Source organism: Nannobrachium achirus (assembly GCF_963921795.1).
Source record: "Nannobrachium achirus genome assembly, chromosome: 13".
In the NCBI taxonomy this organism is placed as follows: Eukaryota; Metazoa; Chordata; class Actinopteri; order Myctophiformes; family Myctophidae; genus Nannobrachium; species Nannobrachium achirus.
Window position 1 is genome coordinate 37,029,513 of NC_137833.1, and position 17,834 is coordinate 37,047,346.

The window sequence follows — 17,834 nt, forward strand, 5'->3', positions numbered from 1 at the left end:
ATTTGAAAAGTGGGACCTCCTTTTATTGTAGTATTCTTTCTATTCTATTGAAAATAAAATATGACATATTATTAACCTATATATGGAGTATATTGACATCTTTGCTCAAGGTAGCCTATCTTATGCTACTTTATATAGTAGTGCATTCTCCTCTCTGCTTATGTATCCTACCGCTGCGTACATTGATCTTTTCTCTAGAAATACATTATTCATCACCGTTTTCATAGACTGGTGATTACAGCTCTCCCCAAAGAGAACACTCCCAGGTTCTTCTTTATCTCAACCTGGCCTATGCTTCTCCAACTATAGCTACTGGAATGGATCCGCCGCACCACCCCCTGGTTGGAGAACCGTACCTCTGAGAAGACCATGGCAGAGATGCAGAGGAAACTGGAAGACTTCAGGGACTACAGGCGCATGCACAAGCCCCCCAAGGTGCAGGAGAAGTGCCAGCTGGAGATCAGCTTCAACACCTTGCAGACCAAGCTGCGCATCAGCAACCGTCCCGCCTTCATGCCCTCTGAGGGGAAGATGGTGTCTGTAAGTCTCACTATGTTGGAAAAAGGAGATCAAATATTGGTCTCCTCTCTCCTGTACAGTTCTTTCCATGTGTCCCAGATATAAAACAAGACAGTTCCCCAGTACTTCACATTTATCTGAATGTATGACATTTATGTATTTCTCTAAAAAATGGTGTTCTATCCACGAGTTTCCAACGCCCCATAGTGCATTGCGCAGACGTCTGCACCGAGCTTCCGCCGCCGATTTACAAGCTCACAACGGGTTGCATCTGCGACGCGACGTGAGCTTGTATGTCTGCTGTTAAACCCGGAAGTTTGGTCCTGATAGTCTCCAGTAAACTCCCGGAGAAACTTGTGGATAGACGATCGTATACTTTGAATGTCAATTCCTTTTTTTAATATACTGTGTGTTGTTTTCATATAGTATGTGCTCCTGTCTGAAAGCAACAATTCCTATCCGTAATATTAAAGTGACTGAGCTGAACTTAACTGGGGATTTTAGTGTGCAGTCACAACAACTGACTCAAGGTCCATTATTTAAACTCTTATAGACTCTTATAGACTTATGGCCATCCAGGATATTGCTGTGTAATATTGTCTGATAATGTCACCGTATGTTTGCAGGACATAGCCAGTGCCTGGCAGGGGCTGGAACAGGCAGAGAAGGGCTACGAGGAATGGCTTCTCACTGAGATCCGGAGGCTGGAGAGGGTCGATCACCTGGCCGAAAAGTTCCGCCAAAAGGCCACCGCCCATGAGAACTGGGCAAGCGGTCAGTCTACTGATCTGTCTACTGGTCTATGTGTGTCTGATTTATTTGCCTGTGTATTTGTGTAGATTAGTGTCTCGCTTATCTGTCCTCGACTGTCTGTTTGTACAGTAACTGCACACCCGTACCACTTTCTGCTTTACCCAGGTGGAGTGACACATACACCAGAAGTGTTTATCCTTCTGATATGTGTAGACGTTGGGTGGAACTGAGATGATGAATTCGCAAAATGTCAAACATAGTCACAAAGAAATATTCACAATATGTTAAAATCATACTGTGTAACATTTTCAATTATACAAAGGTTAGTCTTTCACTGGAATATTATTCACAGTAACCATTCCACATAAATGTGTTTTTTGACTACTTAAACACTATTTGTATTCACAAGTTTTATGCGACTCGTGCCAAAATGATGTAGGCACCGGAAATCGATTTAACGTTAATACATTCCAAAGCGTTCCAAGGTATCCTCTGACACTAGAACCCTGCTCCCTTTCCCCTGGCTTTGAGCGCTACTTCCATATGACTGTAACGACAACAGAGCTAGGAGAGAGGTGTCACCTAACAAGACCATTAAAGTGAATGTTTCACAGTACGACATATATTCCGGGATGTACTTCCTTGGCCTACTGGCAGCGTGCATAATACATTTTCCGTTGATCGGTCCAGTGGTTTGCAAGATTAGCCGTGGACACACAGACACACAGAAACATAGAAACATAGAACCTCTTGTAGATGGCAGTTTTATTATTGTTGTTTATGGTTACATGTAGTTTAACCACTTAAACACTAGTTGACCATGGTGGGCTGTCTGTACTTGGTCCCCTCTTTTCTCTCTCTACACATCAATTGTGAGCGTTGTGAGTTTGTAGATTTGCTATGTTTGTCTTATTATGATGGCATGACCAGAATAGAGAGGCAAGAGTTCATGTGGTTAAAGGACAACTTTGTTTTTTTACAACAAGGATTCATATTTTAGATAGTAATTAGAGAAAAGAAAAAGTGAGTGTTAAAATGTTTTCATTTGCTTCATTCTATTGTTTTATCGCGTTTACCGTGCTAAAATGTTGGGCATGCGTACGCATGAGGGCATGCTTACAAGTGGCTAAATATGTCTTTTTACTGTGTATTGCCATTTACAGTAACACTTCTAGCCCCCATAAGTCACATCCAACCATGAAAGGTTGTGTTGTATCTTGGGAATGGGCTTATTCTGTGTAAAATGACATATTTAGCCACTTGTACGCAACTACGCATGCCCCCAACCACTGAAATAAAAATCTCTAAAACAATAGAAAGAAGTAAATGAAATCAATTTAACACTCATCTTTTATATTCTTTAATTACAATCTAAAATATGAACCCTTGTTGTAAAAAACTAAAGTTGTCCTTTAATATTATCACTGATTTAAAATGGTGAATTAAGCTGTTGACGAGGACTATGTTGGAGGTTCCGATATCCAGTATTGACGTTAGTATTAACCTTCTCTACCTGCCAAGCAGTATCATTAATAATTCTAGCCTCTTTCTATTATCTTTCCTTTCCTTCCTTATTTCTTTGTGTGTTTGATATCCAGATAAAGAGCTGATCCTCTCCCAGAAGGAATATGAGAGTGCCACCCTCACAGAGATGCGGGCATTGCTTCGTAAACATGAGGCCTTTGAGAGTGACCTTGCTGCCCATCAGGATAGAGTGGAGCAGATCGCTGCTATAGCACAGGAGCTAAAGTATGTACATTTTATATCATAATTGTTCTGTTCTGTTATTGTCTCCGCCAAACCGGAGACTGTTTTTTAACCCCTGTCTGTCTGTCTGTCTGTCTGTCTGTCTGTCTGTCTGTCTGTCTGTCTGTCCGTCCGTGTGTCTGTGTGACTGTGAGCAGCTAATCTCTGGCACTGTTGGACTGATTGGGATGAAATTTAACTCTTGAACCATCGGTCCTACAGTACAGTCTAATGTTGGAATCCTTGGATTATGACGCAACTCCACATATACTGTAGGATACGGCCATTTCCGCCTGACAAGATTCACACAGTTTTTTCCTGGCCTGGCAAACATCTTAACCTTTCTCATTTTAGCTTTATTTGACAATGAACAATGTTTAAGTGTTGACAAGCTAGATCGGAGATTATGAGTACGTTAGTAGCAGGGATGATCTAAAATATCATCCCTTATCTTTACAATGATGATGACAATGATGATGATAATGATGATGATGATGATTACAATTAGAATTTAGGCATTTAGCAGGCGCTCTTCATCCAGAGAATGATGATGATGGTGGTGTTTGTGGTGGTGATGGCAGAGGAAACAAATTGGGTTTGTGAGCCTGTGATTGATTTCTGCACAGTGCAATAAAAGTTACCATTTCAATTTTAATTGGTCAAAATGTTTACTAAAATAATTCTATATCGCTCTATTGATGTCCTGCAAGTAAACTGGAATGTTGTCCTTTGTACTTTAGCCTATTTTTTTCTGTGAGTGTTGTAAAACTAAGGAGCACAGAAAAGGTTCTTTGACATTTCCCATTACCAATGACTACCAGGTGTCTGTTGTCAGTCTGTGATTGGACACAAGCTACTTGTGTTTCTTATGTAACTGACTCACTGGCCCAGAGACATCTCTTCAGCTTGCTGGCACAATGGCTGTGTGGCTTATTTTGAGGTAGGATTGCCTTTCTTGTGCACAATATTTGTTGTGTATTTAATTAACTTCGATTTGATATTGCTGTTGGACTTTCTGACTTTGTTTTCCTTTGTTACTATAGGTGGAGCTTTGTGCTGCTGAGCTGGAATGGTCTGTTGGCGTGCCTCTAGGTTGGTACTTTAGAACTAGCTGCAAATTGCAACACTAGATTTTATTTTAATCGGATGAATCTAGGGTTGCAATACCTCCCATAGGCAGCCAATGCATCAAAACAGTTTTTTGCTATCTGATTGTATTAAACGGCGTCAAACTCACCAATATTGGGGTTGTATGGAAAGCTTGGAGTATCCTCTTTATATCTGCAAAGTGTTTGTTTCATAAAAATCCACCGTAGACATGTTAGGAGCTACTTTCTATCAAGAAATTGGCTTTGGGTGATTATTTTTTCTAAGTGCTGGAGTTTGGAAGCGCTTGTGGGAAGTAACTCAGCGGTCCTGTGTACCACCTGGTTCTTAATGTCACATAATGTAGGAGGCAACACTTAGGAAAAAAAAACAAGTATGCTCGGATTTATTGACAGATATAACTCATAACATGTCTACGCTAGGTTTTTCTGAAACAAACACTTTGCAGATAGAAAGAGGATACTGGCGAGTTTGACGTCGTTTAATACAATCAGATAACAAAAAACTGTTTTGATGCATTGGCTGCCTATGGGAGGTATTGCAACCCTAGATTCATCCGATTAAAAAAAAATCTAGTGTTGCAATTTGCGGCTACTTTAGAACTGACAAACAATTCTCAGATTGGACCCATATACTGCTCTTTATAACTTAATGTAACTTTGTTTTCTCCCCAGGTCCCCGAAGTTGGCGTACTAATTATTACGAGCCTTATTACGAGCCAATCATGGATTATAAGCCAGATCATTTTGATGTTACCTTTCCAGGTCGCTATACACCACCGTATGAACAGCCACATTATACTTCTGTAAACTTCCCAACTCTGTATTCATCTAATGCAGCGGTACCTAATGTTGATGTGAACTTTCCAAGTCTAAATCCTCAACCGCAGCCATATGGTGCAGCTGATGGGAGTGTATGGAACGTACACATACCATCAGGCCTAATGCCTTCATATGGCCTGGGTGAGTTGAATGCGATGGGGAACATTGATATAAATGTGGAGCCATATCCTTCAGCAGCTCTACACTCGGAGCCAGACATTAGGGTGCAAGTGCCACCAGGTTTGTTTGAAACAACGCGTGGTGAGCCTACTCACATTGATTTAACTATGGACCCTAATTCGCTACAAATGCTGCCGTTTCTACCACCTGCTGGAGCAGCTGATTGGACTCGTTTTGATGTAAACATCCCATCGAGTCTAATGCCTACATCAGGGCTGGGTGAGTTGCATGACATGGGTTGAATGAGAAAGTGCTCCAGTGGACCTGCCCTCCCTCCAAAAGGCCCTGGTGGACCTGCCCACCCTCCAGAGGGCCCCAGTTACCCTGCATCCAGCCAGAAGCTGATTGATGATCCTGACGCCTTCATTCCAAAATGGTTTGAGAGTGCAACAAAGTTTGCTCCTGGTAGGCCTCTCCCTCCAAAGATTCCCAGTGACCATACAGCCAGCCAGCTGCTTGACAAACCTCTCAAGCGTCCAAGTCAAGGAGGGTTCCAACTTGGTTCGGGGGTGAAGGCTTAAAGGTAGCTCCTGGTAATTTATCGGTATCATTGATTACACTTTCATTGTGACTAAATTTTAATATAATGTGATTAAATGTATTAACATCTCTCATTCTCACCAGGTAATGATGCCGCACTTGTGATTCTGCTGCCCACCCATTCTTGGAAGAATGTAATAAAAATGTTACGGTCTTAATCTCTGCCTTGGTGTTTTAATAACCCTATACTTTGGCAAACTTTGACACGAGTTGACTTCTCATTTTGTATTCCCCTTGTCTGATGCAATGGCAGAAAACCAGAAAATTATGGTTTTTGACCAAAATGGCAATGTGAGGTGGCTTTAATACATTTGCTTAAATTCAGTCCCTGCTTTTTAACTGGAAGCTAGCAAATAGGCAGGGGACTAGAAATGTCTTCACCATGTGTTTGTAAAGCTGTCTAGTAACATCAGCCTTGTGGTTGGAGTGTCCGCCCTGAGATTGGGAGGTCGGGGTTCGAGGCTGGGTCATACCAAAGACTGTGGGGGAAAAATGGGACCCAGTGCCTCGCTGTTTGGCACTCCTTGCTTACAGTATGTGGTTATGGCTGTGTCAAGAGTGGTGTCTGAGATCTGCCCGCCCTCCCATTAGCCAATTTTAAAATGGTATGAGGACCATTATTTCTGTAGTGTGTGTGATCCAAGCTGTACAGGTATCAGCCTAAATTCTCAATCCATTGGCTATGACTGCCTTCCAAAATGTACAGGCTGTCGGTAGGAGGCCTGGCAAAGACTTCACTTTTCATTTTAGCTTTATTTGACAATGTGCAGTGTTTAAGTGTTGACAAGCTAGATTGTATAGTGACGAAGTCCATCCATGAACCAGATTCAAACAATGATCTAAAACGGGGGTCATCAACCTTTGACTGACGTGCCATGTTTTCTTGTCAGTGTGCCTATCAAATTAAGTTTAACTTCAAAATGAAATATTTACAGATTTTGAATGTCCATAGGCTATACATAACGTTTATTTTCTTTCTTTATACATTTTCTTTCACATCAGGTTGTAATGATCATTAGAGCAATAAGCCACCTATCTCCCAGACTTTCCCCAGTTAGAGTTGAGTTAATTGTGTGCAGGATGTAATTTGTATATAGATGTGAGTGGACTTCATTTAACTGACTTAACCTTTTTTTTTTTTATATTTAATTTTTAAATAAACCTCTGACACACTATTGTTCCAGTGATCACCCTCCCCTATGCCAATGTTACCACCTGTGTCTAAGGTTGCCTACCCCTGATTAAAATCCCAAATTTTTGAAATGACAATGGCCTGGTTTACCAAAGAGCAGTCGTACCACGTCGTACAAAGCCCTTCGTAGGACACTACGAAGGGCCCGTACAACGACAAAGTGGTTTCCCAAAAGCGCTTGTAAGTGTCCCTCTCAAAACAGGCTACGCATGCCCTTAGGCTAGCCAGAGCCTTGTATTAGAGAGTTCTGCCAACTCTGGCCCCAAGTGAACGGAGATGACTCAACTCTCCTTGAATGGCTCTGGGTCTGTTATCGACTGATCCCCTACCAGCTGCGCTCGCAAATGAATTTCAGCTGCTGGTTAGTGTGATTGTACTATGCCCATCAAGAAAACAATGCTGAAAATTAACAAACTTTAAGCGCTATTGGTAGGCTAACTGACTGCACAAACCCCTTATTTTAATTTGAAACTACTTGCAAGCCTTAGTGCTGTTGGTAACTGACTTCACATAATCCTTGTTTTAATTTTAAACTGACTTAATTGTTCATCTTAAACATTAAGCTACTATGACACTCTACTATGACACTACATTGTAGAGCCTTGGTTCTCAATGTGGGGTCCGGGACCCCCAGGGGTTCTTGATATGTGGCGATTCGCAGACACGGGTCAAAACCGAGGCTCTTGACTCGTCAGTCCACACCCACCCAACATACAGTCCATCATGCCAATAGGGCTGAGCCCGATATGCAGTGCCTATTGGCTGTAATGGGGCTACAGCCTACAATTAGTTAGGAACCAAATTAACCCTCATGGGTGCAACTCAGAGAGTGCTTAAATGGTCTTGTACATGCACGTACATACCCATGATGAGGGTCCATTTGGTTCCTAACTTATAACTAAAACAACACCCCTGCCAATCTAGCTCAGTGCGGGTTGTGTGTTGGACTGGCAAGTGGGAACTCTGGGTTCAGTTCCCTCCATGGCTGCATCATTACATGTAATTTAGCTGGGGACCCCCACGGGTCCCTGGACCCCACTTTGCGAATGAATGGGGTGCGGGGGCAGCCTATACGTCCTTCTTTTTTATGTAAGTGTGTTGGACAGGCCTTTAAGTCAAGGCATAAGAGCTGGTACTTAAGACGATCAAAATACAGCCATTAGTCTGAAATCAGGCTACCATCATTCAGTATTACCAATGACTACCAGGTGTCTGTAGTTACCTAATCAGTCTGTGATTGGACACAGGCTACTTGTGTTTCTTATATAACTGACTCACTGGCCCAGAGACATCTCTTCAGCTTGCTAGCACAATGGCTGGGTGGCTACTTTTGAGGTAGGATTGGCTTTCTTGTTCTCAATGTTTATTGTGCATTTAACTTCAATATTGCTGTTGTACTTTCTGACTTTGTTTTCCTTTTTTTTTTACTGTAGGTGGAGCTTTGTGCTGCTTAGCTGGAATGTCTGTTGCGTGCCTCTAGGTTGGTACTTTTGAACTGACAAACAATTCTCAGATTGGACCCATACTGCACTTTATAACTTAACTTTGTTTTCCCCCAGGTCCCCGAAGTTGGTCTCCTAATTACGGGCAAAAAAGTAATTATGAACCAGATCATGTTGATGTAAACATCCCAGGTGGCTATTCACCACCGTATCAAGAGCCACCTTATGCTGCTGGAAACCTCCCAACTCTGTATTCATCTTATGCAGAGGCACCTCATGGTGATGTGAACTTTCTAAGTCAGATTCCTCAACCGCAGCCACAAGATGAACCATACCCCGAGCCACCATATCAGCCATACTATTACCCAGAGTCACCGTATCTACCAAACCCACAGCCACCATTTTACCAAGACACTGATTTACACTTGGAATATACTTCACCACCTATTCTACCATACCCAGAGCCGCCAATTTACCCAGAGCCAGGTATGCTGACTCGACGTGAAGTGAACTTGGAGTATGGCAATAGTGAAGATGAAGAGCAGAGCTATGGGCCGCCTCCTCCTGTGCCTTGGCCTTATTCATCCCCTCAAGCTTCTGCTCAGCAACAAGATCATCCAGAAGAGGGTCTACCTGCAGCCGTGTCTCCCCTAAGACCAGTGCCCCCCATACCTCTATATTATTATCCAGGACAGTATGCTGACAACCTGATTGGCCAAATACCAGGCACCATCAACCACTTCTCAACAGAGTACGAAGAGGGCAGAGACCATTTGAAAGAGGTTCGCTATGAGAGGTATGACGTTCCCCCTTCACCTCTTGGACCGGCCCACCCTCCAAAGGGCTCCAGTGGACCTGCTCTCCCTCCAAAAGGCCCCGGTGGACCTGCCCACCCTCCAGAGGGCCCCAGTTACCCTGCATCCAGCCAGAGGCTGATTGATAATCCTGACGCCTTCATTCCAAAATGGTTTGAGAGTGCAACAAAGTTTGCTCCTAGGCCTCCCCCTTCAAGGATTCCCAGTGACCCCACAGATAGCCAGCTGCTTGACAAACCTTCATTCAAGCATCCTTCATTCAAGCATCCAAGTCAAGGAGGGTTCCATCCTGGTTCGGGGGTGAAGTCTTAAATGCAGCTTCTGGTAATTTATCTCAATCATTGATTACACTTTCTTTATGATGACTTTTTACTATAATGTGATTTTAACATCTCTCTTTCTCACCAGGTAATGATGGCACACTTGTGATTTTGCTGCCTACCCACCCACCTTTGAAACTAATAATGTAATAATTGTAATAAAGAATTTTACTGCATTTAATCTGTCTTTGTGTTTTAATAACCCTATATGGTCAAACTTGACCCAAGTTGACTTCTCACCTCATATGATGCATTGACAGGCTAGATAAAATGCAGGTTCTTGCTACATTGTTGGAGGTAAATAGAGTAATGGCTCTCTGAAGGTGTGTGCACTGTGCATGTATGCAATTTGGAATATTCGGTTTTTAACGCAAATGACTGGAAGGTAAATTTGGTTGGAACATGGCAACTGGCTTTAGCTTTCTGCCACATTTACATGTAGGCTACCCAATCAAGGTCTTGCTGAGTTGTGGCTTCCTGGTCAACTCCTGTGCATCACTCAACATTTTGGGAGCAAGAGCCGCTGATACAAACGACCTACGGCCTGGTCGCGACTTAGGCCACGACTTGGAGGTCGTAGGTCCCGGTTCTGGAGGTTTTGCGCGATCTCGGTCGTAATTCAGCGACCTGGGAAGTCCGCGATCGAAACTCTACGCTTGCTAAGGGAAGGGACGCGAGTTTAGAAACTCTACGCTTGCTAAGGGAAGGAGCGCCGCGATCGAAACTCTACGCTTGCTAAGGGAAGGGACGCGAGTTTAGAAACTCTACGCTTGCTAAGGGAAGGAGCGCTCGTTTTCAACAGCGTCGGCAGGTTAGCTACTCAGTGTCGGCAGGTTAGGGTTAGGGTTAGGGTTAGGGTTAGGGTTAGAGTTGGGGTTAGGGTTAAGGTTAGGGTTAGAGTTAGAGTTGGGGTTAGGGTTAAGGATAGGTTTTGGTGCACCTCGCGCGGTCCAAGTGACTACAATGGAGCGCTTCCTACCTCCGGTTCAGCCAATCACAAGCTTCAAAAGGTTGAATAGCGCTGCTGCTCTAGAATATTCTGCAAAAAGACGGCCCGGGGACGACCGAGGTGGCGCAACCACGGCCGGGGGTCGCGAAACTAGACCGGCCGCGACCTAACAAGTATGTACCGCGAACTACGACCTCCAGAACCGGGACCTACGACCTCCAGGTCGTGGCCTAGGTCGCGACCAGGCCGTAGGTCGTTCGTATCAGCGGCTGTCTCTCCATTTTGGTTTGTAATTAATGTTTTTTTTTCAAATTTGCTGTGGAGAGTGGAATTTGACAACTGCAAAAGTTAGGGTCCCATACCTTTACTATACAGGAGACAATCTGCTAGGCATCATGTGAGGGGTCAAACTAGGGGTTTCTCGTGATTCTGAATCCATTGCAAGCATTTGTTTTGCACAAGACACTCCTTGAAAAATGTATTACTAAACACTTTACAAATTCTGAAGAAATAACACTACGCTCCCAGGAATTTATTCCCAGATTTTACATTATTCTGATATTCCCTGACTAAAAAAGGGCTTTGGCTCTCCAATCCCACCAGTTATCAAGGTATACTTGAGTACATTTAATTCAAATCAAGGTCTTGCCCCAACTTCTCATCTTATGTGACTGAGGTCAAATTCTGCTTTGTGCAATAAATGTTTTACCACTTTGCAATGTATTTTAAACCACTTCAAACAGATCAGCTTTTTAGTTTTATGAACAAGGGTGTGGGAAATTCTTTTTGTATCTGTAATCTATAATTCGAATTCAACACTGACTTACCATCAATCATAATTGTAGCCCTACTCACTTTACCTTTCAGAAAAGTAACTGACTTTGTACCATCAGCCATTGTACGGGGGGGGGGGGGGGGTCATATTCATTAGATCCTCTTATGAATATGACACTTTTTGGCTAGACTCTATTGCTGTTGCTATTTTATGATTCTATTGCATAATAGTTGAGATTGTTAACTTTAAGATCTCCATGATTATGCTTACCATTGTAGATAGACTATCATGGTTGGGTATAATATATGTCATTTCAGTAGCTTGTTTATTATTGAGCATGTGTTGAAGCTCATTCTGTAGGCACAACATTAAACAATCTGATTATTTTGTGGACTTTACTGTAGGCAAATGCACCTTTTTAGTTTCAATCCAGCAAAACTTCTTTGGCTCACCACCCCCACCACCTTAAACGCTTGTGGTTTAACTCAAAACAAAGTTGTCCAATGTTATCACAATGCTTGTCTTTCTCCTAGTGAGCTGGACTATCACGATGTGGCTGCTGTGAACCAGCGCTGTCAGAGCATCTGTGACTTGTGGGACCAGCTTGGAACCCTGACACAAAAGAGGAGAGAGGCCCTGGAGGTGAGGTTAACTCTGATGGAGGTTGTTACGCTGGAAACGTGTTTGATGTTTCACAAGGAGGATATGGCTAACACTGAAAACAAAAGTGGAATGCAAATCTCCTCCAGGAGGCACCCACTACTACCTCCCTCCATCACTGTGTCTATGCGGTGCATGTGATGACAGACACCCTTGTACCATTGTGAGCATGTATGAAAAGGCACAGGGCAACAGGGGAAACTCTGTTATAAAGAATGCTAATCATTAATGCCTTGTGTCAACTTTGTGTATACAGGGACAGACACACTGGATAAAACATCTGTGCCTGCCTTTTGCCTGCTGGAGAAAATAACTCGAACTCTGCATTATGAACATAGAGTTATAATAAGTAGATTATGATGAACCATAGTCATACAATGACCAACTGACTGACTGTCAGGGTGGTGGGAAATTCCACCATGATCTGGATATTAGAGTATTTTATCATTACAGCCAGTGGGGAGTACTGTAACTATGGTTTTACCATGTTATTCTAGCAAGTCCCCACAAGAGTGCAGTAAAATTCCATTTTAGCCTCGAGCGATGTGACAAAATCTCACTGGATACCAAAGAAATGATGAGTAAAAAATATCAATGCAATTATTAGTAAATGAGATCTGAGCAGGAAATACACGACTCACGAGGGGTAGATAATTTGACCCTTCCTCTAAGTGCCCTGACCCAGACAGCAGGTAAAATGGGTGGTTGGAGCCTGGAGGGGATAAAGGGGACATAGATTTACAGCACGTCTGACCAGGATGTGTCTGGCTGAAAGCCCACTAGCCACTTCCCTTGAGCCCCTCTGATCTGTGTGTGTCGTTCCGGACCTGCAAATGCGCAAGATTAGCCTGACTGACGGGGACAGGGGTGTGCTTTCAGTCTCCACTCCCCACCGCCCCACCCTGAGTGTAACGGCATCTCTAAAATGGACTGGGCCTCCGTGGCCAAATTCAGTCGGTCAGTAAGAGATTGGTGATTTCAGTGATGAGGGGGATGTTAGTCGCGGGGACGTCTGTGTTATTTGATGACTTCTCTGTGATTTAGGTCAGTGGTTCTCAACCTGGGGGTCGGGACCCCCAGATGGTCCCCAAATTATTTTGGGGGGTCCCCAGATGAACAATCCAACAGAAAGTTTAAGTGATTGATAGAGGGTATCTGCATGTTTCTAAAGTGACAATTTAAGGATTTTTACCTCTAAAATGACAAATTAAACATTGACCGAACTGTCAAATATTAGAGGCAGAAATTGTGAAAATAGCCGATCTACATGCTCACAAAGCCTCACGTTGCGAGGCGTTGTGGGCATGTAGATCTGCTATTTTCACATTAGAAGCGTGTCATACAAAATATAATTCCTAAACTCTTAGTGCTCGTCAGGGTGGGGGGGTCCCCAGTTAAAATATGATTATTTGGGGGGTCGCAGCCTGAAAAAGTTGAGAACGACTGTCCATGGCGTGAGCATGACATTGAACTGTTTTGTTTCTGATCTTTGCAGCGGACAGAGAAGCTGCTGGAGACCATCGATCAGCTGTTCTTAGAATTTGCCAAGAGGTCAGCTCCTTTCAACAACTGGATGGAGGGAGCCATGGAGGACCTGCAAGATATGTTTATTGTGCACACCATTGAGGAAGTACAGGTAGGCTCGTTGACTATACAGCGTATCATACTGCACAGCAAAATTCTAAGTGATCATTTAACTCTTCAGAGTGTACGAAAATAATAAATACTCCCAAAAGAAACATTTCCTCATTTCAGTTTTTTCCCTTGACTTCTTTTGGTCCTTCCAGAGTTTAATCGCAGCTCATGAGCAGTTCAAAGCCACTCTTCCTCAGGCAGATGGAGAGAGACAGGCAATATTGGGCATCCACAGTGAGGTTCTGAAGATATCCCAGAGCTATGGCATCAAGGCCAACATTACCAACCCTTACAGCACTCTCACCACCGAAGATCTACTCAACAAGTGGGATAAGGTAGCGATGGTTTTGAAGCTCACATGCACACTGGTCATTTTGTCAGTTCTTGGCCGTGCTGTAATATTCAGCACAGATCAAGAACCTGGACAGGCTCAAAATTACAACAAATTGGTGTTCTAGTATATTTGAATGTGGATTAGTCAGTAGCACCCATTTAAGCACTAAGCACAGTAAGCGTTAAAGTACATTATCGAAATAGAATCACTTTACTGGATGCATAGGTAAATGGGTCTATGAGTTGGTCTTTCAGCATGACATGGCTATGTTAAGTGGCCAAAGGTATTTATGTGTTTTGTAGGTCAAGAAGCTGGTTCCACAGAGAGATGGTGCTCTCCAGGAAGAGATGGCACGTCAGCATTCCCACGAGAGACTGAGACGGCAGTTTGCTGCGCAGGCCAACCTCATCGGACCCTGGATAACAACCAGGATGGAGGTGACTTATGCCTGATTTTTTATTGTTTAGTGCTGTCTCGTGCACTAGAATAGAAGATCTAAAGCTCGGCTATTTTCAGTATGACATCACAAAGTGTACAAGTAGATATCATATCACCCTTTTTTCCAAAAAACAATACACATAGGCATAGCAAATACTACATTTTTGACCAGGGTTATGCAGAAAGCCAAATCCAAACAATATATTATTCAACCAGCGTCCACTGTGATTATAATTCTATTGGTGCACAATCGTGACAATGCCTCTTCTATGTGTGTTCTCCTGACAGGAGATAGGTCGCTATGCTCTGGAGCTGGGCGGGACTCTGGAGGACCAGATGACACAGCTGAAGCAGTGTGAGCACGTCATCGTCACCTATAAGCCCAACATTGACAAGTTGGAGGGAGACCACCAGCTCATCCAAGAGTCGCTAGTGTTTGATAACAAACACACCAACTACACCATGGAGGTATAGGACGAAGGACATGATAGAGTGACCCTCTGGCTAGCACGCACGCACGCACGTGCACATGCACAGACATAGGAGTATGGGGACACACAAACCTGTGTCTGCATCACAGCAATCTAATGGTCCAGTGTGTTACATGTGCTTAGAGACTCACAAACAAAATGCAATTGTTTCTCTAACAAAATCATATTATTATGAGATGCAAATAGAGATTTTAGATTTACACTAAACGTACAATACAATAAACAGTGTTCATTTTGTGTCAGGCTGTGTCAGACTGATGATCACGCTTGAGTGTGATCACATACTGTTGTTTCGATTCATTGTGGATCTTGGTTAGGTGGCCTGAGGGTCGAAACGTTTGTCGATATTTGATCGACAAGTCTAATACCTAACCCCAATTTGAACACAAGTTTGTAATCTTGTCTGCGCAGCAGGGGTAAAGTACTCGCACACCACTGGGGAGACTATGTAGAGCTTCGGGCTTGGCCCGGCAATCCAAAGAAATCCGCGTTGTGTGTTCACAGTGGGAAGTGGCAGGGGATTGTGTTTTTTCATCGCTGCACTAACAACTCCTACAGGTTGTCTGGTTGCTGCCCAGCAGGGCGTTAGTTCGCTTCTGTTATGTTCTCCCGGATAAACTAATCGCTGTCAGGCGAAAAGAAGCCGCTGGTGACTGGTTAGCAGTAACATGGATGGACAGTGTTGTGCAAAATTGGCGAGAAAAATATTATACTTTTACTCCTCTACAATTATTTGAAAACTTAAGTTGTTCGTTACTTCATAGATTTGGATTATTATTACAAAACATACATTAACCCCACGTCAGCCCCATATACAGTACATTTCGGGCATTTGAAAATAGCCGATATACAGGCGATGCAACGCATTGTGAGCTTGTGATCATCTATTTTCAAACGATTATTCATACATTTTGAACTTGTGAAATGGGACATTCTGCACAATGAGTAATTTAACTTTTGGTACTTTCAGTACATTTCGATGCCGATACATTTGTACTTTTACTGAAGTACTAGGGATGGTCCGATCAGGTTTTTTGGAACCGATCACCGAGCACCGATCACAAAGGTTTTATCACCCGATACCGATCAATCACCGATCCGATCAAGTTATTATTTATATATTATTTATATTTTCTAAATGTTAATGTTTTAACTTTAATTAATTAATTCACTCATGAATTCATTTATATATTTGCCTTATAGTTATTTACCTTTACTTTATGTATTTATTATCATAGCAGTAACTAATTATTCCTTCAGCACTGTGGAAATCAATACCCCAAAATGGCCTCAAGTGGGCATACTGAACGGCTGGTTGATCGGATGCACCGATCGGATCGGATCGGATCGGTGAATTTACCTTTGATCTAAACCACCGATTATCGCCGATCACGCTTTGATCGGCCCGATCCGATCCATTGCCGATTGATCGGTAACATCTCTATGAAGTACATTTTGAAAACTGGACATCTACTTCTAACAGAGTATATACTGTACATTGCAGTATTGACACTTTTAAGTAAAGAAAAGTAAAGTAAAGAAATGCTCTACTTTTCCCACCACTGTCAACAGCACATCCGTGTGGGCTGGGAGCTGCTCCTCACCACCATCGCCCGCACCATCAATGAGATCGAGACACAGATCCTGACCCGCGACGCCAAGGGCATCAGCCAGCAGCAGATGAACGAGTTCAGATCTTCCTTCAACCACTTTGACCGGGTACAGTGCTCTACTCGAGTACACCCATTGAGCTCCTTTTTAAAAAACTAGACCAGGTCAACCTGGTTGTGCCAGACCCCCTGTCTGTCATCATCATTTATGACATCATGCCTTTTGTAGGCATGTCATCATCATGTCATCATCATATATACCCTTTATATAGAAAACCCGGACAGACCGACATTTGCTTATGTAGGCCTACCCATTTCATGGGTCTGGCAAAAATTAGCTATTCTGGATTAAGCGCAGCATTATAGCCACAGGTCTAGAGAATGGAGGGTCCCTCAGTTCCACCACACTTGCAGTTTCCCAGAATTTTATTTTTATTATTGTGCTATTTCGGTGCTCTTACCTGTGTTTTGATGGCTCTGCCTTTCTGCTTTTCTTACCTCATGTCCTGTATGGTGGCCCCTATGTGACGTGTTACCTCACCAAACTATAGAAGAAGAACGGTGCAATGGAAACTGACGACTTTAGAGCCTGTCTCATCTCCATGGGTTATGACTTGGTAGGGTACTTGATTCACTATGGAAATGGAGGGGCTATTGTGAAGTTATTGAATTTTACTTAATACTTTGTTTTCCATACACATTATCTTCTTAACTTGCCTCTCTTTATTTTTAATGACTGATGATCATATACAAGTTATTCTACGTCTTAACTTGGTCAGTGAAAAACATTTTTTTTTTCTAAGGGAGAGGTGGAGTTTGCACGTATAATGCTACTCGTCGACCCCAGTGCCACTGGCCAGGTCTCCTTCCAGTCATTCATTGATTTCATGACCAGAGAGACGGCTGAAACAGACACTGCTGATCAGGTTGTGGCGTCCTTCAGGATCCTGGCAGCTGACAAGGTGTGTTAGTTTGTCTGTGAACATTTGACTTAAAGGACCATAACAATTGTATGGTTTGTATTGTATGTATGTTAAGTCTATTGACTTAGGCTCATATTATACTTGACACTATTGTTACTTTGAACAGGTCAGCAGACAATTGCGACCGTAGGTCGCAGTTTAGTATGAGAAACCGCACATCATGTCTCCGTCCGCGTGCTTTTTTACGGTCTATGGGTTTGACGCTCCAACATCACGCTCTGACACCACTGTGATGTCAGGGGAACCACACAAACAGAATCCCTTTTATGCCCTTATATAGAGATCCCTGATGTCATCAATATTAAGCCCATATCTAACAGGACTTCATATGGGAATGCCCATATATGGAGGGAGACACCCCATATCTGTGTGGCTGGTTCTACAGACAGGGATCTCCATATTATTGGCATAAAAGGGATTGTATGTATGATGGCAGATGTCATAGACATCATAGGACTTTCACATAACGAATAACTGTGTAAGCATGTTTGGGGTCTCACAGCATTTCTCCATATACAGTACAT

General features: G+C 43.0%; 1 protein-coding gene across 2 annotated transcripts in view; it reads left to right on the forward strand.

Moving 5' to 3' along the window:
* actn2b (actinin, alpha 2b) overlaps positions 1–17,834 on the forward strand; it is a gene marked incomplete at its 5' end in the record, with an annotated part of 31,112 nt that overhangs the window by 12,699 nt on the left and 579 nt on the right. The window contains 11 exons of one of the 2 annotated variants that reach the window (XM_080741039.1): positions 310–540; positions 1,146–1,293; positions 2,871–3,021; positions 11,693–11,801; positions 13,315–13,455; positions 13,607–13,789; positions 14,091–14,225; positions 14,515–14,694; positions 16,290–16,436; positions 16,879–16,944; positions 17,131–17,289. In XM_080741039.1, the coding sequence (XP_080597165.1) occupies positions 310–540; positions 1,146–1,293; positions 2,871–3,021; positions 11,693–11,801; positions 13,315–13,455; positions 13,607–13,789; positions 14,091–14,225; positions 14,515–14,694; positions 16,290–16,436; positions 16,879–16,944; positions 17,131–17,289 (1,650 nt within the window). The remainder of the gene's footprint in view (positions 1–309; positions 541–1,145; positions 1,294–2,870; positions 3,022–11,692; positions 11,802–13,314; positions 13,456–13,606; positions 13,790–14,090; positions 14,226–14,514; positions 14,695–16,289; positions 16,437–16,878; positions 16,945–17,130; positions 17,290–17,834) is intronic. The other variant, XM_080741040.1, reaches the window with a different exon arrangement.